The sequence below is a fragment of the Podarcis liolepis genome (genome assembly GCF_965112155.1).
Source record: "Podarcis liolepis genome assembly, chromosome: 11".
Taxonomy (NCBI): domain Eukaryota; kingdom Metazoa; phylum Chordata; class Lepidosauria; order Squamata; family Lacertidae; genus Podarcis; species Podarcis liolepis.
The window spans coordinates 8,871,866-8,893,650 of NC_139565.1; the positions used below are offsets into that span (position 1 = coordinate 8,871,866).

At 43.7% G+C, this 21,785-nt stretch overlaps 1 protein-coding gene across 13 annotated transcripts in view; it reads right to left on the reverse strand.

The window, feature by feature from the left end:
• Nucleotides 1–1,083: 1,083 nt before the first annotated feature.
• CDC14B (cell division cycle 14B) overlaps nt 1,084–21,785 on the reverse strand; it is a 69,988-nt gene continuing 49,286 nt past the window's right edge. For 3 of the 13 annotated variants that reach the window (XM_083464933.1, XM_083464944.1, XM_083464936.1), the window contains 3 exons: nt 7,368–7,424; nt 4,950–7,087; nt 1,084–3,536 (listed from right to left, as the gene is read on the reverse strand). In XM_083464933.1, the coding sequence (XP_083321059.1) occupies nt 7,048–7,087; nt 7,368–7,424 (97 nt within the window). In that variant the 3' untranslated portion in view covers nt 1,084–3,536; nt 4,950–7,047. Of the gene's footprint in view, nt 3,537–4,949; nt 7,088–7,367; nt 7,425–7,700; nt 7,799–21,785 lie in introns of all 13 variants that reach the window. The other 10 variants (XM_083464939.1, XM_083464945.1, XM_083464937.1 and 7 more) reach the window with 5 other exon arrangements.

Here is a 21,785-nt window from a genome sequence, read left to right on the forward strand (position 1 = left end):
TACGGTGTCATAAATGTAAGCTAAACCAGATTGGGTGGTTTTTGGGTGGTTGTTTTTTTGAAAAGAGAGGGTTGTTTTGAGACTTGATGGCAAAACCCCATAGGCACTTGGCAGCTGTTTTTCTGACCTGAGTGAAATGTACCTTCGCCTATGCAAAGCAATTGCACAATTTCGAGAGGTTAGCAAATAAACAAAAGCCTGCTCATTGGTTGGGGTGTGAGGTGGTATTTTCACAGCGATAACTCTTCTTACTCCATAACCCTCGGAAGCTGCAAGCTGTAGTGTTTACGGTTTCATTTCCAGTTTGGAGAGTGGGTTTCTTGGGAGTTAAGGGTGACCAGAGAAATAACTGAGAAGCCCTGTGGGTGGGCTGGATCCCTGCAGACTGCTGGCGAGGTCCCGCAATGCAGGAATGTTCCCTCCATCAATAAACATTCATACATGCAGAAACTTATCTAGTTAAGTGAGTCCAGGTTAGAACTCTTGTTCTCTGTGGAGGGTGCTTTTTTGGGGTATGGCAGTGTGTTCCTTCCTGCGAAACCATACTTGAAGCTATCTGGCCTTAGACAACTTTATACCACTTCAGTGAGGCTACTGACATATCAAAGTTTTATACAGGATTCATCTACTGGATCAAGCCATCACTACCTGTTGGCATTTAATCTACAATTGTAATAGCTTCCATGTGCTTTGTTGACCCTTCTGAAATTGCACCAGGTTGTGTTCATCCAGTTTGGGACTAGGCTTGAAGGCTTTGCAGCTTCCTTGCCTAATTAATGAAAAAATGGTTTTTAAAAGCCCGTCTTATTTTGCAGGAGTTGCACTAATCACTGTAGATAATTTAGGTGTGGGTACTTGTGTGAGTGTTGTACTTGGGCATTCGCTTTGAAATACAGAATTCCTCAAGTAGCCCCAGGTAAAAGGGTTATTCTGTAATGCATGTGAATTTAATTATGGCTCCCTTGCAGCTAAGGCATGGATACAAATTCCTCCAGAGAGAGACAGTCTACCAAAAAATTGTTTTCCCTTGTATGGAAAGGACCAGTGCCTTTTTATACCAACACTACACATTGCAGAGCCTGATATAAGCAATATATTTTATTTGTATACAGTTCTCTTATATGTCAGTATTTATATAATCAAATTACACTGGTTTAATAAGAAACACACACACTATCAGATCAAATTTCCAAGATAGTATTAATTTACCCTTAAAATACCTTTAGCAAAATAAACTTCCTTTCTTGATTTCTTTTAAAAATATCATTTTTTGCTTTAAAAAAAGATGAGCAGTATTGATTACACCACATATTTGGAACAAATGATCTGTACAAGAGTTTCCAAGGCAATACATATAAAAACTATAGGGCAACCTATATGGGAAATACAAGTGGCGACTTAGGTGGGTTGGGGAAGGCTATGTTTTTGTCCAGTTTTGAAACAGCACAGCTGTTGTCATAGCAGGTGGATGTTTGAGAATGATCTTGCCCTAAGTTGGCAAGTTTGAAAATTGTGCCGCAGTTGCAATAAACCAGTACTGACTTGGAATAATTTCAGGGGGTGGGGTTGGTGTGTACGTAGAAGGCAAAGCCAGGAGCTGAAATGGCATTCATTTAAATAGCTCTATAAAAGCCCAAACTAAAGCAAATGATGCAGAAGAATTGTGAACCCTCTTTGGTTTACAAGCCTGGAAAATGCAACAAGCCCCACTGTAGGCATGAGAAAGGCTTGAGAAACACAATATATTTTCCAGCTGACTTACCAGACTGTGTCCCTCAAAGATGGTTTGAGATGTGTAAGACCTGGAACTAGAGTTCTGCAAAAACTACCAAACTTAACATGAAATAAGAGGTGCCTTAAATTGGAGCAGTGGTTTTCAAGTGGCTGTTGTTGCAATGGCATTTATATTTCGGTTATTAAGGAACAGGAGAATTGTGTGTATAGTAAAATGTTCAGGGCTTAAGAGAAGTCCTCTCTCCAAAGTTTGGTGGCTAACAGCAAATGCAATTCTGTACACACATGGCAGTAAATACCGCTGAAAACACTGGGGCTTCTAAGCAAACATGCCTAGGATGGGGTGGTTAATGATTGAGCTTCTCCATGCAACTTAAAGGTCTTCTAATCTTTATAGGCCAACATTTAAGGTTTTGAGTGTGGGGAGTGGAAGTGTGGCTGAACAAAATTTGGAGAAAAGCCAGCTAGTAAAACAGTAAGTTTTGTGGACTAACAGCAGTTGTGGACTGTTAAGTAATCTTTTCTTCCACCAAGGCCTTGCTGCTAATCTAGTTAAGTGAAGGCTCAAGCATACCTTGCAATTCTGTCTTTGGTGTCAACCTCCCAGGATCGGTCTGTCATCTCCCATGGGACATCTTAAGCATTTCCCCTTAAGTTAAAGCAAAAGGCTGACATGGGTCTACCCTACACTGCAAGAAGCTACCCAATAACAACTTACGTTCAGGCCTCCGATAACTGAAATATTGTCACTTGTCTGTTTTTAGTAGTATTTGTATTTTCTACATCGGCAATTAGTGCAATATTTTCAAAGACAACACGAGGAACTCTTCTAAGGTTATGTTGTAGAGAGGAATTACAGTCCCAAAGTTCAAGGGAATATTTGAGTCACTGAAGGAGAAACCCCACTAAGTAAAATGGGGGGGGGGGCATTGATTATCTCTTTTGAAGATGAATACCATCCCTATGCCTTTCACAGTCCCATAAGATCTGAATTTGCCCCAGACTGATTAGTAGACAATAGTTTCTTTTTCCCCAGCAACTCAGAGAATTGACAAGCCAAGGCTATATATCTAGTAGGATGAGATCTTGGCTAATCTTCATCCCCTGCCTAATGGGATGGCTTACATTTTGGAACTCACAAGGTACCGTAATTAACATAGAATCATAAAGTTGGAAGAGACCCCAAGGCTCATCTAGTCCATGTACTGACCATAACTCTTTGGAAGCAACACCCATTGTATGGAAAGGCCAGAGTTGCTATATAGAAAGTAAGTTATGGTTCCAAATAAACTACCTTCTCACATCCTAAAATTCAGGCCCCTATGTATGTATATACTGATCTTGAGTATCAGTCCATTTGACACGATCAGGGGTTGGCAAACTTTTATCAGCAGGGGGCCGGTCCACTGTCCCTCAGACCTTGTGGGGGGCTGGACTATATTTGGGGGGGGGGGGGAATGAACAAATTCCTATGCCCCACAAATAACCCAGAGATGCATTTTAAATAAAAAGGACACATTCTACTCATGCAAAAACACGCTGATTCCCGGACCGTTCGTGGGCCGGATTGAGAAGGCGATTGGGCCGCATCCGGCCCCCGGGCCTTAGTTTGCCTACCCATGCAAACTATTTTCTCATTATTTTTAACAGGCTGTATCTATTTGGATCCTCTTATTTGCCTAGCTCTACTGGACAATACCCAAAATGAAATGAGTAGCAGCAGGAGACTAGATCCGTTGGGCAGAAGGTGGCTTGGTCCCATGACCAAATAGCTGGGGATGATGAGAGTTGTAACCCAAGCACTGGAGGGCCACAGAGACGTTGTTGTTGTTTAGTCGTTTAGTCGTGTCCGACTCTTCGTGACCCCATGGACCAGAGCACGCCAGGCACTTCTGTCCTCCACTGCCTCCCGCAGTTTGATCAAGCTCATGCTAGTAGCTTCAAGAACACCATCCAACCATCTCATTCTCTGTCGTCCCCTTCTCCTTGTGCCCTCCATCTTTCCCAACATCAGGGTCTTTTCCAGGGAGTCTTCTCTTCTCATGAGGTGGCCAAAGTATTGGAGCCTCAGCTTCACGATCTGTCCTTCCAGTGAGCACTCAGGGCTGATTTCCTTCAGAATGGAGAGGTTTGATCTTCTTGCAGTCCATGGGACTCTCAAGAGTCTCCTCCAGCACCATAATTCAAAAGCATCAATTCTTCGGCGATCAGCCTTCTTTATGGTCCAGCTCTCACTTCCATACATCACTACTGGGAAAACCATGGCTTTTACTATACGGACCTTTGTTGGCAAGGTGATGTCTCTGCTTTTTAAGATGTTGTCTAGGTTTGCCATCGCCTTTCTCCCAAGGAGCAGGCGTCTTTTAATTTCGTGACTGCTGTCACCATCTGCACTGATCATGGAGCCCAAGAAAGTAAAATCTCTCACTGCCTCCATTTCTTCCCCATCTATTTGCCAGGAGGTGATGGGCCCAGTGGCCATGATCTTCGTTTTTTTGATGTTGAGCTTCAGACCATATTTTGCGCTCTCCTCTTTCACCCTCATTAAAAGGTTCTTTAATTCCTCTTCACTTTCTGCCATCAAGGTTGTGTCATCTGCATATCTGAGGTTGTTGATATTTCTTCCGGCAATCTTAATTCCGGCTTGGGATTCATCCAGCCCAGCCTTTCGCATGATGAATTCTGCATATAAGTTAAATAAGCAGGGAGACAATATACAGCCTTGCCGTACTCCTTTCCCAATTTGGAACCAATCAGTTGTTCCATATCCAGTTCTAACTGTAGCTTCTTGTCCCACATAGAGATTTCGCAGGAGACAGATGAGGTGATCAGGCACTCCCATTTCTTTAAGAACTTGCCATAGTTTGCTGTGGTCAACACAGTCAAAGGCTTTTGCATAGTCAATGAAGCAGAAGTAGATGTCTTTCTGGAACTCTCTAGCTTTCTCCATAATCCAGCGCATGTTTGCAATTTGGTCTCTGGTTCCTCTGCCTCTTCTAAATCCAGCTTGCACTTCTGGGAGTTCTCGGTCCACATACTGCTTGAGCCTTCCTTGTAGAATTTTAAGCATAACCTTGCTAGCATGTGAAATGAGTGAAATTGTGCGGTAGTTGGAGCATTCTTTGGCACTGCCTTTCTTTGGGATTGGAATGTAGACTGATCTTCTCCAATCCTCTGGCCACTGCTGAGTTTTCCAAACTTGCTGGCATAGAGACATTACAAAGCACAGAGACATTACAAAGTCCTTACTCATAAAACACTTTTGCAAAGTAAGAGGGGTGGGGACTGTAGCTCACCTTTTGGTAATTCTAGTATTTGGTACCATGTACACAGGCTGTGAAACCAAATATTGGCTCTATCAGTCCAGCATGATGTGGAAACATCACATTCTTTCAAATATTTCCCACGCATAAAGTCTGCAGATTCTTAAAGCCGCTACACCATGGAGAAATTTTGGGGTCACATGAAGCAGCACAGTGATTTAAAGTAAAATGCTGGAAGTTACAGGCCATGAATAAGGGAACCAATTCTACCGAATGTGTCTGTTGTGGCAGCGAGAATTCAATCATAACATATTCATGAAACTATAGTTGCATTTCTTGGCAACTGTTAGCAGCAACTTCTTCACTGAAACTATGATGGTTAGCAGCTTGCTCAATGTCAAGTGGCTAGCAGTCTCTTAGTTTTAGGTTTCTTTTGCTAGCCCCACAGGGGCAACTACCCCCACCCCAAGCCAAATCCTAAGGCACAAAGCCAACACCCTACTTAAAAAGTAGTAGCAACTGCCCTCAAGTAGACAGGTGTTCTTGTGCCACTTTCTGGCTCCCACAGCAATTTTTCCCTAGGCAGAAAAGAGCTGAGTGGAAGAAAGACAGCATTCCTGGAGCAGGATTGTACTGCGCCTCCTGTCCCTTTAAGATCTAACAAGGTGGCCAATGCAGCTGTCAAAGTGCTATGTCCAATAACAAAAGGGCAGAAAGCAGCATCATGGTGCTTTGACCCCATTCTTCCAACTTTTTAAAGCCACAAGTGAAAATTAGCTTAGGATGCTCCAGGTACACTTGCCTCCAGGACTGCTACTACTGCTTCTCCATTAAAAAGGTAATTTAAAGCTGCAGTGTGTCAGACAAGGGATGCAAAGAGGCTACTGCAACTCCAGTGCTAGAGCCCATGCAATTCTATTCGGAACGTCCAGGTTCAATCTCTGGCTTCCCCAGGTAGGGTGGCGTATAGATTCCTGTCTGAACCCTTAGGTAATGCTGTAGGCCAGGTATGCCCAAACTTGGCCCTCCAGCTGTTTTGGGACTACAACTCCCATCATCCCTAGCTAGCGGGACCAGTGGCCAGGGATGATGGGAATTGTAGTCCCAAAAATAGCTGGAGTACCAAGTTTGGCCATGCCTGCTGTAGGCTGTAGGAGATCTTGGTGGCTGCAGCAGCCCTAAAGGCTTGGAGAGAGACATCCCTAGCATTGCTTTTATAGACATGAGATGGTGTTTGTAAATATCTGCCAAAAGAAAAAGAAAAAGAAAAAAGAAAAGTTACTAGGAAGCTCACCTTGCCTCCTGCATTTTGGCGCAAACCAGTAGTGTTAGGATAGTTTTTCTCTACCTGCACAGGAGGACAACTTTCCAAAGTGGCCCTAAAATACGGCACATACAATCTTTACATTTAAACTAGAAGCAGTAAGTAACACAACAGACAGTGGTGTAACTTGGAAGAGAAAAAAATAGAAACCCCAGAAAACAAAAACATAAAAATAAATCACAATTTGATGGACGCTAGTTTAGTAGTCTGTTACCGCTTTATAAAAATCCTACTAAAATTAGGATAGTCAAACTTGTATGGAGCTGTTTATGGGGGCGGGGGGAAATGAAGTATCACTTCTCTCCACCTAGGGAGAGAAATTACATTGATAATTTGCATTTGTCATTCCAAATAGCTGAAATGCCACAGTCGTGGTGGTGGTTGACAGAAGCTAGATGATTGCCATCACATTTTAGACATGAGCGCTGTACAGAAAAGAAAGCTCTTTTGATAAGAAGAGTTATTCAGACCGAAGGCTAAAATTTACACGCTGCTTTTTATATTTGGGAATAATTTCCTAGCATTAAAAGTAAAAATGGTACAGTTTACAGTTATTTAGGGTCCTCACACAAAAGTTCTCTTCACAAAACTAAAACGTCTTCCAACTAAATATAAAAAATAGACCACCGCTTTTTTTATATATATACAAAAAAGTTTCTTCCAATTGTTTTAATTGGCAGCCATGTCCTTTTGTTTCCCTTGAATCCTCTTCCACTCTGATTGCTTTTAACGTAACACAGTTCTGGTTCTTGGGTTGGGAGCACTGCTGAAATGATAAAAATGAGGTGTGCAAGATGTCAGATACACATGGCAAAACACAAACCAGTAATTTGAGGATCGTTAGCCAATATAAAACTAAGCAAGCAAACAAAATAGGAGCTCGGGGACGGAAAGGATCACTCACAGACGGCATTTTTGAAAGCGATGCAACATCTGTAGTAAACAAAAGCACAGGCCAAGCAACTCAGATTACAAACAGTGAAGCAAGGGAAGGGGGGGCAGGGAGAGTTCAGGTCTATAAAGGGGTAGCAGTGGGAACAAAGTACCATAAGCGCATTTGTTGTAAAGCATCCCTTTTCCTCCTTTCCCTCTGAGGCACCAGACTGTAGGAAAAGTAGAGAAAGAAAAGGTAAAGGGAAAACAGTTCTTTCAAGACCAGCCAGAGTTTAATGCATGAAGTACTGTCGTTTTACTCAGCTTTCGGTTTAAACAAGGAAGACCAAATGCCAACTAATGATATTAAAAGCAGATGGAGATCTTATAAAACAAGGTGCGTGTGTGTGCCGCCCCCCGCCTGTTTTTCATGGTTAAATGGTTAAACTATCCCTGAAAGAAACTAAAAGTATTTCTTACTATTTAATTAATAGTGTAGGACTTACGGTGTATTTGATCCTATTCTTCAAGTGCCTTTTAAAATCCATTCTCTCTCCACTCATCGTGCTCCCTAAACTGCTATCTGTAGCAACATGGGACGACTCTTTCATTTGTAGCAAAGGTTTCCAGCCATTTTCAAGAGAAAGAGGGGAGGGAGTTACGTAAGCACTCTTGAAAACTGCGTAGGAGCTTTAGATCCGGGTTGTTGCTTTTTTGAACTGGCTGAGGCAATCAGAGGCACCCGCCTCGTATAAGCGCTTGTGAACAACCCCGATATAGAAGCAGTTCTACATATATGTAAAGTACTTTTCTAACGACGGTTGTTTCCCTTACGATAGAATTTCTATGCTGTCACGACCCAAAAAAGGCCTGGTGGTAGCATAGGGCTTTCTCTGTAGGGCATCGAGGGACCTTACACAGAGCACCTGCTAAGGCTGATACCGTATTTTTCGCTCCATAGGGCGCATCGGACCATAGGGCGCACCTAGTTTTTCGGGGGGGGGGGGAAATAAAGGGGAAAAAATTATTCCCCCTCCCCCAGCCACGGGGCTGGAGAAGCCCGAGCTTCTCCCGACCCCAGCCCCCAGAACAGGTTCAGGAGCAGCGGCAAGATTGCGCGCAACCTCGCCGCCGCTCCCAGAGCTTGTGGGGCTGGGGATGGGGGAAGCCAGAGCTTCTCCCTGACCCCAGAACAGGCTGCTACCCGCAAGCCTTCAGAGCCCGAAGGCTTGTGGATAGCTGCCTGAAGCCCAGGGTGTGAAGCGAAAGCCTGCATTTCAGCGAAAGCCTGCATTCGCTCCATAGGACGCACGCACATTTCCCCTTCATTTTTGGAGGGGAAAAGGTGCATCCTATAGAGCGAAAAATACGGTAAATGTGGCCTAAGCCTACATTACAAGATCTGTCACACAGGTGTGTCTTGCGTATGTACAACAGATCAGTGTCCTTAGAGGTTCAATCTACTGACCAGACCAAGCACTGTGGCACAATGCAGATTATGAGACTGGGGTATGGAAGGAGGCAAGGCTTCCAAATGAAACACACTTATTTTTTACCACAGGGGCATTTGCTTGCACTGCACCAAGGGATACATAAAACTGCTGTGTGGCCAACACTGCAAGTTGCTTTTGAAAACAACTCCCTCTACGCCCCATTTGGGTCACCTGTATGTTTCTAGGGTTTGTTCTGACTTTTCCAGAATTATAGGAGTCAGTTCCCACATCTCCAAAATTCACTTCTGTGTGCCTTACTTACTTCTGCGTGGGGAATACAGTGTACGAAATCCCCCTCTGTATATAGGACTTGAGAAAACAAGTTATAGAATTACTGGTCTTCACCCTTTACTGAAGAGAGGTGTGATCACCACTAAGTTGTATACCCTAGTTTAGAATTCCAGAGTATGGGCTGTAGCCAATGCCAGTTTTACTCAGAAAACACCCACTGATATTCCCTCTGCAAAGAGAAAATAGTCCTTCCATTCAGGAATCTGGACACCTTGGCAAACTATTGTTGGGAGAAACCTGGAAACGGAAGACAGAGGGCATGATTTTGCAACCCATAATCTTCCAAACTGATTTTAATTTTTTTTAACGCAGTGAAGCATAACAGATTCGTTTTTGTTATCTTCTCACTTATCGTATCATTTCTAAAATTACACAAGATAGGATGAGCCACATCACAAGTGCACCTTGGTGCCTTGGCTGGTTCCTGGATTTCCATTCTCTATTAAATGTTTGATATTATTTGACTGAAACAATTGTCCAACAGGCTGAACAAGGGGAGTGTCCATCACTATTCAAGGTGATGTAGAAAACTGAGGCGAGGAATCATTTTAGGCCCAAAGGCCACATACTCTCACAGGCAGCCAGGGGTAATATTCATGCGAGTCTTACCACTGTGCAACAGATTACAGTCCAGCTGAGCAAAAAATCTGGTTTCTACACATACACCTGTCCATTCAAATTTGAGCCAAACAAGAGGCATTATTACAGTTTGAACACACATTCTTGGCAAAGCACTTAGGAAGAGGGTGACCTGTTGCAGGAGGGCAGCTGGAGGGGGGGGGCGCATCGTGAGGGCCAAAGAAAGAGGTCCAGAGAGCCACATTTATGCCTAGGCCTGAGGCTCCTCACTCCTGATATAAATGACTAATTTCCGCTACTCAAACACCAGTGTACAATTCCTCTCTAACCTCGGTTCCACTAAAGTCAAAAGAAATATGGCTACCACAAAACTACAGGAAACTACTGGGCGATACTGTATACCGATATATTATCCATAACTGGTTTGAAGTCCGTATCTTGCTAGCGGTTTCATAATTTTTGACCTGGGAATATATTGCAAATCACGATGTGTGTGTGTGTGTGTGTTTGGGTGTGCGCTAAGCAAAAATCATAATGTGGGGAAAAACCATGAAGCCAGCCAATGCTCTCGATTCCTGCAGCCCGTTAACTCTGCCCGCTCAGCTCTCTCCTGCTTCCTGCAGGAGGCAGCAAATCATAAGAGCAGGTGCCAGCAAAAATTACAATGGGGGAAAAACATGAAGCCGGCCAATGCCTCTACATAGCTCCATCCTTATTTCAGACGTTGTGATTTATCAGTATATCACAATGTTTAGCCGGTGATATATCATGATGGTGAAAACCAGGTATTGCCTGGCCCTACTGTGTACTATTTAAATCACAATTATCCAATGCCTAAAATATCCAATTCATGCAACGATTTAGCCTGTGGGCCCTTAATCTACTGACCCAAGATATCTTCTAAGGAAAGGGCCCGTTCAGATGCAACTAGGCTTGAGCCTTGTGCCTGCATGTTCTGTTCTTGCACCACTTTTTCTCTCCTTGGCACATCAAGGTTGAAGACTTTCTTGGTTAACCAAACCTATAGGGCAGAATCCTTGTTGCACAGCAGAAATCTGCTCATGTAAGAGACTTCACCTTCTCTTCTACCCCTGCAGCCTCCCTATTTATTTCAAAGGGTCCTCAGAGAGAAAAGAGAAGGGAAGCGGGTGGCATGTATGTGTATATGGTCTGTGCATATCTTGCCTTAATAAGGCAAGATGTAATATCTGAATCTGGTCAAGTAAAAAGTGTGGAGACTGAAGGCAGAGATCTATTAGAGTGCAATGGAAATAGAATGTTAGGGATATTTGAAGACAAAGAAGTTCCGATAAAGGCATACCAAAGATAATAGTAAGACTATGCAGAAAGGAGGAGGAAAGATAGCCAGCGAAATCAGCAGGTTTTGAGAAACTGGTTCATTGTTCATTCTGCTTCAACAAGCTGAGTAAATAGTTAGTGGACTGTGAAAAATTGGAAATACGAGTAATTTTGAAACAAGTAAATATTAAAAGTAAAAGCAGGAATTATTTCTGCTGAAGCAATTTAGAAAAATAAGTATTGTCCAGATAAAATTTCATTGACATTGTAAGGATGGGTGGCTGATACTGTCATAAGGTGTTTCATTCACTCCTCTTCTTAAAAACACAAGAGTAAGACTGTTAAGTTGTGGCCTATGTGGACCTGAGTGAAAACTATCTACAGTATCCCCCCTGCTGGCCCAGGGTGAGAACTTCAGTACATAACAAAGACCATGCGCCTTGATAGCACAAAACAATAGTGTTGCAGCAAGTGGATTCAGGTGAAGGGCTAGTAGAAAACAGAAGAAAAGAACAGCTGGAGAAGGGGAATGAAATGCTGGATAGAGGTGATAAAGCGTCTCAACAAAAGGACTCTCACCAAATACTTCCAAAGAGGAACGTAAATCTTTGCCAAGCCAGGACAACCCTGCTGCCTTGGAACTAGATCATGTGGTTGGAGGGGAAAGGGGAGCATAGAAACCCAGACTAGTATCTCTACTGCAAGAATACATTTCAAAATGCACCATCAACAACCAAATTTACACCCCCCAAAAATAACATGCATTTTTTCAAACTTTGATGTAATACAATTTCTATTTCCATCTGTTAAACTAATGGCCAGTCTAATCTCAAGTGCTTTGTTATAAAAAAACAACAACCCAATAGTTCTAAAATAAATGGCATAGCTGCTTGAGTGTTTTGTTTTTGATGATGTGAACTTATGCACCAGGAGCCATCATCTTACAAGAAATGTATTCCCCTTCCTTTCTCACACAGGACACAATACCAAAATGGCGCTTGCCATCTACAGTTCTTTTTTCCTTTTTTTAAAAAAAGTAGCGCCTGTATGTTTTTCAAATTGGTGATTAATCATGGGCATCTTTTAGTCATTAAAAATATATCTTAAATACACTAATTAAGCAACAAAATCTTGCAATCCTGTATGTCCAAGTCTCCTCCCCTCCGATCGCTTTCTATAAACACCATGCCTCCTGCTCAGTACTTTAAGGTCTTTGCATCTAAGTAGAGGAGGCATTTATATAATTTTCATATTCTTATATCTAAGAGACTCTCTCACCCTCACAGAAGTCTTTTAAACTTGTTTTACAAGGGGAGGCTGATGGTATAAAAACATCTTTTACTGATTTACTTCAGCTTACATTCAACCTTCATACGTGGCTTCTGAGGTTGTCACCCATCCAGGCAGTAGCCAGAGTTGGACCTGCTTAGCTTCACAAAGATGGAGGCCTCATGTGCCTTCATGATACATGTTATTCAAAACATCCACATTTAACTCAAGTAGTTCTGTCTTAAATACATTTTCCCAATACATTAGAAAAGGATACTTGGGCCCTGGCTGGATGCAACACCAAATCTCCATTTTAGCTTTATGTGTGTGAGCAGCCATGGAGTCCTGGTCTCACATGCTCCCCCTTCCTCTCTTCTCTTACGAATCATGCCATAAGGAGAACATCATCAGCATCCATTTCTACTTTTAAATTAACCGGCAAGAGCTCTGATTAGTTTAAACTATAGTTTTAAGTATGCCAGGATCACAATCCACAATTTGACGTGGGCTCTCAAAAGCTAAACGTAGTTCTTCCCACCCCTCAAATTCAGATACAAAAAGAAACAGGTTAGTTCAAAACTTAAAAGAGGATGCTTCTGATCTCATGGCTGTGCTGAAGGAGGCAAGGGGGAATCTGTGAACTCAAAGCTCACTGCTACTTGCACTAAACTACGGTTCAGTGTTTGTCTGAAAGAAGCATTTAATTCAAGAAGCAGAAGCCTGAATTTTATTTAAAGTTCAGTCTTCATTAATTGACAGTGTCTGCAGGGCAATGAGGCATCTGTTCATAGTCTGCATTTTAATCAAGGCTTATATTTTGATCAAACACCTGTATTCTTAAAATGAGCTTAAAATATATTTTAAAATATCTGTATCTCTCATGCCAGGCAGCATCTCTCATGCCAAGCAGTGAGTGCATCGGCAGATGTGCTCATCTTAAAGAGGGCCCCTGGTTTATTGCGGTCATAAAAAGGCTGAGAAGCGAGGTCACTGACCTTACAAATTACAGAATAATCAAGTTGCAAAAACAATTATTATGCCTCCCATTTTAGACTTAAGCCCAAAGGGTAAATTGAAGAAGTTGCTTTTAGAACAGCAGCTGTTTTAGCAGCAAAAGGGGGCTGTAAACTAAGAGGCTTCTCTCGGAAGTTGCTTTTGGAAACTGGTTTTTTACTAAGTTCCCTTTCTTCTAAATGTATATATATATTAATGTATTAAATATATAGGCTTAAATGTAATTATGCAAAGGATTTAGAAAGCATGAAATTTAGATATTAGATTCTTATTTCATAGAGACATAGAGTCCTAGAGTTGGAAGAGACCACAGACCCATGCCAAACGGGAGGCACTATCGGAGCACTCCTGACATCTGGTTGCCGAGCCTCTGTTTAAAAATGAAATTAAAAACCATCTGGTTTGTAGGGAATAGGGAAAGAGAGGCCAAAGGTTATCTGGTAATTAAGGTGCCTTGTAGAGGTTAATGGCTACTTGTTTGCCATTTATAAATAGAAGAAAATATAGCTCTCTGTCTCCCATAAAAGGTAATAGGAAATGGGTGTATCTGATATGATTGGTTCTAGCAATCAGCCAATAGGAAATTCAACCAGGCTGATTGGACAGAGGCAGCCAAAGGAGGAGCAAGGGGACTGGGCTGAGGGAATATAAGTGCTGGCCATGAGGGCTGGCAGGCAGAGCATTGGTAACCATATACCACTGTGTCTCTCATTTATTTGTCTGACAAATAAATTATTATTTTAATTTCTCTATTGCTGCGTTGAATATTTCATTCCAGCTAAGCGTTAACCACAAGCAGGGTGCTACATTTTATGGTGCCGTGACTCGGATAAGTGGTCTGCTGGAACGCAGCCCCTTCGCCTTTACTGGGCAGGATACAAGAGAGAGGACCACTCACTGCTGACCCAGCGCGCACTGGGAAGTTTTTTCCAGGGGAACGCAGAAGTCTCGTCTGTCTGATACCCTGCCCACCGACGGCGACGGACCGGGGGGAACCAGAGAAATAAACAGGCAACCAGCTAAGGGTAAGTGCACTAAGGGGTTTTGGCCCTCCAATTAATTGGGAGGAAGAGAAGTCTTGATCAAACTTCTGCGTCTCAGTAAGTGGGAACTGAGTACGCTAGGTGGTTGGGTACATCAGATGTTGATCTGGTGTAGGGAAAAGGGAAGAATGGGAGGTAGTGTGTGGTGAAGTATCTAGCGCATTGTATGTGTGAGAAAGTACAGTCTGCAGCTGACCTGAGTGTGAAAACGAGTGTGTGAGTGACTGAGTGGATACTTCACAGGGCCATACAATGGGAGTTGGAGGTTCAAAGGGGGAAAATACACCTCTTGAATGTATGTTAAATAATTTTAAGAAAGCCTTCTCAGGGGCATACGGAGACAAAATGACGCCAGAGCGCCTGAGAACGTTATGTGAACTAGAATGGCCAAAACAAAATACTGGATGGCCATCTCAGGGAACCTTTGATATAAATTTAGTAAGCAAACTTTGGTCTAATATCGCCAAAGAAACTGGAGGGTGCCCAGAACAATTTTCATATATAGATTCCTGGCTGAGCACATTAAATAAAAATCCTCCATGGATAAGGGAATGCAAAGTCCAACGATGCAAATTATTGGCTGTAAAAGCCGAAGCTAGGAAAGGAATCTTGCCAAATAAACTCAAACCCATTTTTGAGGGACCAGAGGAAGAGGTGCTTCCACCTCCACCCTATGCTCCACATCGAAGGGAGCCTAATCCAAACACTCCACCAGTTGTAACCCCAAGGCAAGAAAGTGGAATGAATAATGGGGCTGGAGTCACAGAACTTGATTCCTTGATAGATTATGATAAATATCTTCAGGAGGCATTGGAGTCCTATAATAAAGCCCAAGCAGAAGTGGTTATTCCATCTGTGAGTCCCAGTAGAACTCCATCTACAGTCTCTTTTAGTGGAACAACTGATTGCCTACCCCAAACCCCTGTACATCCAAGTCCTAGAGAATTATTACAGAAGTTACAGGGAGACCTTAATCGGTCAGCAAGCAATACAGCCAGGCGTATAAGGCTGCTAAAAGAACGCCTTGGGACAAATACCATCCCCTATGATTTGAGGCCTCTAGAGCAAAGCGAAGAGAAAGATCACGTAGTAGCCCCTCTCAGAAGAGTATTTGATGCACTTGAGGAGCCTGTGCTGGTTAACGGGCAACCCGGACCACGGCCACCTCGAACTTCGACCCTGCAATATATTCCATTCACGACTACAGATCTGATGAATTGGAAAACACACACCCCATCTTTTGCAGAAAAACCTCAGGCTATGATGGACTTGGTGACTTCAATAATAAATACTCATAGTCCTACTTGGACAGATTGCCGCCAGCTCCTGAATACTCTGTTCACCACTGAGGAAAGGAGAGACATAATTGAAAAGGCACAGATATATTTGCGTGAGCAGGCCAGAGTGGGAAATATTTATAATACTGACCGTCATCTCCAAGACAACTTTCCCTTGGAAGATCCCAATTGGGATCCAAACAATGTAATTCACCTGGCCAGGCTTACCACCTATCGCCAGACGCTTGTGCAAGGTATCCGCAGGGCATGCCAGAAGCCCACTAACATGTCTAAAGTCTCAGAAGTAGAACAGAAACCAAATGAGAGTCCAGGAGACTTTTTAGAGAGGCTGCAAGAAGCCTATCGTATATGGACTCCTTTTGACCCTGAAGCCCCTGAAAACAGCAGAATGATTACTGCTACATTTGTGGCCCAGTGCGCTTCTGACATTCGTAAGAAAATTCAGAAATCAGAAGGATGGGAAGGGATGCTGATGAGCCAAATTATGGCCATTGCACGCCGAGTTTATCGGAATAGGGATGAGGCTGAGAAACAAGAGAAGAAGAAGTGGCAGAAGGAAAAGATGGTAATGCTGGCCACAGCAGTGAAGCAAGACTACCGCCCCTTAAATGGAGGGAGAGGGAGGGGAAGGAATCCACCACTGGGAAGGAATCAATGTGCGAATTGCAAGAAGGAGGGTCATTGGAAGCGGGAGTGTCCTGAACCCCTGAGGTTGGAAGAAGTACGCCCAGGCCCAGGTCCAGGCCCAGGCTCCGGCCCAAGAAACCAGGGACGGGGACGGGGAATGATCCGAAATGGAAGATATCAGAGACCTGGACAAGGACAGAGTAGAGACAATTTCATTGGACTGGCAGAGGAGGATTTTACCCAAGACTAGGAAAGACCGGACTCCATAAAGTTAGGCTTCCAGGAGCCCACGGTCACGATTCAATTAGGGAGCCATTTAATAGACTTTATGATTGATACTGGGGCTGAATACTCAGTACTCCCAGAACTATTGCAGAAAAAGGCATCCAAGAGTGTAGTCATTAAAAGTGCCACTGGTCAGTCAGCTAAGAGGTCTTTCCTCCAACCTTTGGAATGCCAGATTGGGGGACATCGTTTAACCCATCAGTTTTTGTATATACCTGAGTGTCCAATACCTCTCTTAGGTAGAGATATGCTGTCCAAATTGCAGGCCCAAATCACCTTCACTCCTCGAGGTCCAGAAATGAAACTGCCATCAAAGGCAGCAGGAATAATTTCCCTCTCAGTACCTAAGGAACAATCATGGCGCCTAATGTCAGCCCTGCAAGTCCAACCCACATTGGATACAGAGTTAAACAAGCTCCTCCGAACTCTACAGGTGCCACCAGGAGTATGGGCCGAAAATAGCCCACCAGGAATGGCTAAGAATATAGCTCCAATTGTAGTAACCTTAAAACCTATGGCTACCCCTGTATCTGTAAAGCAATATCCTTTACCCCGGCGAGCAGCAGAGGGCATCCAGAAACATTTGGACCGCCTATTAAAATATGGTCTGCTTAAGCCCTGCCAATCAGAATGGAACACACCCCTTTTGCCTGTTCGAAAACCTGGGACAGATGAATACAGGCCAGTGCAGGACTTGAGGCTCGTAAACCAGGCTATCGAGACCTTGCACCCAAATGTACCAAACCCATATACTCTGCTGAGTTTGATCCCACCAGAAGCAACATTTTTTACTGTATTGGACTTGAAAGATGCATTCTTCTGTTGCCGGTTGGCACCACAGAGCCAACCTATATTTGCCTTCCAGTGGGAAGACCCTTTGACAGGAACAAAAGGCCAGCTAACCTGGACAAGATTGCCCCAGGGATTCAAAAATTCCCCAACTTTATTTGGCACTGCCTTGGCAAAGGATCTAACAAGTTACCCCTCAATACCTGGAGAAAAGGTGGTTCTGCAATATGTAGATGACCTTATATTAGCGGCAAAGGATTTTGATACCTGTAAAGAAGGGACAGAGGAACTGCTCCACTTGCTCTGGCAAGCTGGCTACCGAGTTTCCCAGAAAAAGGCACAGTTATGTTTAGAAAAGGTCAAATATTTGGGCTTTGACATCTCACACCAACAACGAGCATTGAGACCAGAGAGGAAAGAAGCTATTTGCCTTATCAAGGAACCTACCACAAGGAAACAACTCAGAGGATTCCTGGGAACAGCAGGGTTTTGTAGACTATGGATACCTGATTTCAGCAGTCTGGCCAAGCCCTTACATGAAAGCACTCGAGGTGCAGAAAAGGACCCATTCGTATGGGGACCTGAGCAGCAACAAGCCTTTTTAGTTATCAAACAACGACTTATGGAGGCCCCAGCTCTTGGACTGCCTAATTCGGAAAAACCCTTTCAGCTGTACGTACATGAACAGAATGGGATTGCAGCGGCAGTCCTGACCCAGAGATTAGGAAGTTGGAACCGTCCAGTAGCTTATTTGTCAAAGCAATTGGACTCAGTAGCAAAAGGATGGCCTCCATGCCTAAGGGCAGTAGCGGCCACTGCAAGCCTTGTCAAAGAAGCTGACAAATTTACCTTCGGCCAGACGATGTATGTGAATGTACCTCATGCTGTTCTGACACTCATGGAATATAAGGGTAGTTATTGGCTAACGAACCCAAGGATGGCTAGGTACCAAGGCCTATTGTGTGAAAATCCCAGGATTCATCTACGAGTAGTGAATATGCTCAATCCAGCAACTTTGCTGCCCCTACCAGAGGTAGATGATGAAGAATCACATGATTGCCTCCAAATAATGGATGAAGTTTATTCCAGTAGACCCGATCTGAAAGATGAACCATTGAAAAATCCAGATGTTGTATATTATACTGATGGTAGCAGTTACCTGCATGAAGGTGCCAGACGAGCAGGATATGCTGTGGTCACCAATGAGGAAGTTGTGGAAGCTGAAGCTTTGCCTGCTGGCACCTCAGCACAAAAAGCTGAACTTATAGGTTTAACTAGAGCTCTGCAATTGGCAGCCGGATGTAAGGCAAACATCTATACTGATTCTAAATATGCCTTCTTAACCCTGCATGCACATGGTGCTCTATGGAAAGAAAGAGGTCTAATAGGAGCCCACGGGAAGGCCTTGAAATATGGACCTGAAGTAGAAATCCTGTTAGAAGCAGTATGGGCTCCAGAACAGATTGCTGTAATGCACTGCAAAGGTCATGGACGAGGAAGGGATCCAATAACCAGAGGAAATCATGCTGCTGACAAAGCAGCCCGAGAGGCAGCCCAAAAGCCTGTGGGAGGATTTATAGCAGCCCTCATACCAGAGGTAGTTCCAGAAGAAGTTAAACCTCACTATACCCCAGAAGAGAGGAAGTGGGCTGAACAGGAAGGAGCAGTTGTGAAGGACGGTTGGATGATCCTGCCGGACAATAGGATTTATGTACCTCATCACCTAGCAGGCACAATTGTAAGAAATTATCATGAATCTACTCACCTTGGCGGTACTGCAACCAGAGAGAGTCTCAGTCGGAAGTTGTATATTATTAATCTATCACAATTAGCAACTTGCATTTCACAGAAATGTGTTCTTTGTGCTAAAAACAATCCCAGGCAGGGACCGGTACAACCTCCTGGAATCCAACATGTGGGATATGTCCCCATGGAAAGCCTAATTGTGGACTTCACAGAGCTGGTCCCTTCTAAGGGATTCAAGTATCTCCTTGTGTTTGTAGATACTCTTACCGGATGGGTTGAGGCTTTTCCCACCCGAACTGAAAAGGCACGAGAGGTAACTAAGAGACTCCTGACTGAATTGATCCCGAGGTTTGGGTTACCTAGATGCATTGGAAGTGATAATGGGCCAGCGTTCATTGATCAAGTAGTACAAGAAGTATGTCGAGTCCTACAAGTGAAATGGAGACTGCATGCAGCATATAGGCCTCAGAGTTCAGGGAAAACTGAAAGAATGAATCGGACTCTGAAAACCCAATTGGCAAAATTAACCCAGGAAACGGGATTGGGATGGGTAGATGTGTTACCCATAACACTGTTTCGTGTTCGGTGTGCACCCACAAAAAGACTTAAGTTGTCACCTTTTGAGCTCCTGTATGGGAGACCGCCCTCCTTTGTTCAGGATATTCCAGCTGACCTCAAACAAATAGGAGACCATGTGACACAGGAACAAGTGCAATCTCTCTCCCGTGTTTTTGTTTCTCTTAACAGGTGGGCCTTCGAGCGCACGCCGTGCAGCATTGCCGAGCCGATTCATCAGTTCCAGGCTGGCGATAGCGTATGGGTGAAAGAGTGGAAACGAGATCCACTTGCACCTAAGTGGCGTGGACCTTACACCGTCTTGCTCTCTACTCCAACAGCGGTGAAGGTAGCTGAGGTGACCCCCTGGATTCATCACTCCCGTTTGAAGAAGTCCGAAGGCAGTTGGACGTGCAAAGGTGACCCCTCTAACCCTCTTAAACTGACTCTCTCCAAAAACCCCTGTATCTAGCCCTACCGGGAACGGGCTAGGTCACGGGCAACATTAGACGACCGGCCTGCTGCAGCCACAACCTGGAAGCTGGCTGACCTGCGCACGCCTGAAGCTTGAGGAGCATCTGAACCAGCGATTGTGAAAGGAAAGATTCTCTTATACAATTAATTAACTGCCCCCCCCTTGTGGAACAATTATCAGAGATATTACTCATTGGGGATCCTCGGGATATATGTTTTGGTCTTGGTGGTTCCCCATTTCTGTCACTGGGGGAATTATATTGGGACTAATATTTATTTGCTATCACAATAAGGTAATCTTTTGTGGAAGGAATGCATATGCTAGACATCAACATGATTCTATTATTAATCCTGATCCCTTGGGAAGGGGAAGGGTCCTTGAATCTGACCAAATTGACTAAATATGGATTCCGCCATGACCACAATATGTGGGTAGGTTTGGCTGAAATGGTAGCCAATGTTGCAAATAGGACCAATTGCCTTGTTTGCTCTCTTGGGCCAGATGATTCAGAGGGAGGTATGCCCTTATTACCGATACCATTAGATGCCATTGGTATGGTAAGCGAAATACCACACCAAACAGAAGTACAGAATTTCCCCGGATGGAACTCAACTAAACCATTACGAGTTATACCTGTACAAGGGGAATTCTGTGTACATAAATCATCAGATGCAGCTGATTCTACCATGATAGGCTCTTCTCATTGTCACTATACTTGGGATAATATTAAGAATACCTGGGCACACGATACTACCTATCGAACTCGGAATACCTTGCCCTGTGCACCTCCTTTTATTCATGCATGGAAAGTGGTATGGAACATAACTGTGACAGAAAAAGGCAATCTAACATACTGCACTGTGAACTCTCTACCTCTTTTACTATTTCGCCTTATGTCCTCCACATACCAAAAACCTCAGACCCGATGGTTGTGGTGGATATGTGGAGAATGGGCATACAAGAAACTCCCCTCCAAATGGAGTGGGACTTGTTTCCTGGGATGGGTATTACCACCAATGTGGATTATGCCCACTAATTTGGCCAAGCGTACACGAAGAAATGCTGATATTTCTCATATAGCAGGAGGAAGTACCCAAAGTTGGAGCGGTACTGATGATTGGCCACCAGAGCGCATTATAGCCTATTATGAGCCTGCCTCTTGGAATCCTGATGAGCTCATACAAGGGGCACGGGATCCTATTTATAATCTAAACAGAATAATTCGATTACAAGCAGTAGTGGAACTTGTAACCAATGCAACGGCTCAGAGTTTGAGACTTATTGCACAACAGTTGGATGAAAGTAGAGCCGCCATTTTGCAGCTGAAAATGGGAATGGATTATGTACTTGCCAAGCAGGGAGGCCTATGTGGAGTCTTGAACTTGACAGGGAATGCCTGTTGCTTTAACATTTCTGATAATGGTGAGGCAATCCGTGTGTTGGCCACAAAAATGGAGAATATAGCACATGTCCCAGTACAAACATGGGAAGGATGGGATATGGGATGGCTCACCAACTGGTTACCTAATGTTGCGGGACTCAAAGGGATATTATTGTCTTGCTTGTTTTTCTTGACGGTAGTAGTAATGGTTTTATGTATGGTGCCATGTATCATTTCATGTTTTAGAAGTACAATTAGCAAGATGATTTCAAATGAAACTCTACCTCATATCATGGCCCTATACAGAGCTTTACCTCAGGAATATGATGAAGGTCAAGCTATCAAGGACACTTGGGATGAAGGTCCTTGAGCTTGAAAGGGGGGAATGAGGCATCTGTTCATAGTCTGCATTTTAATCAAGGCTTATATTTTGATCAAACACCTGTA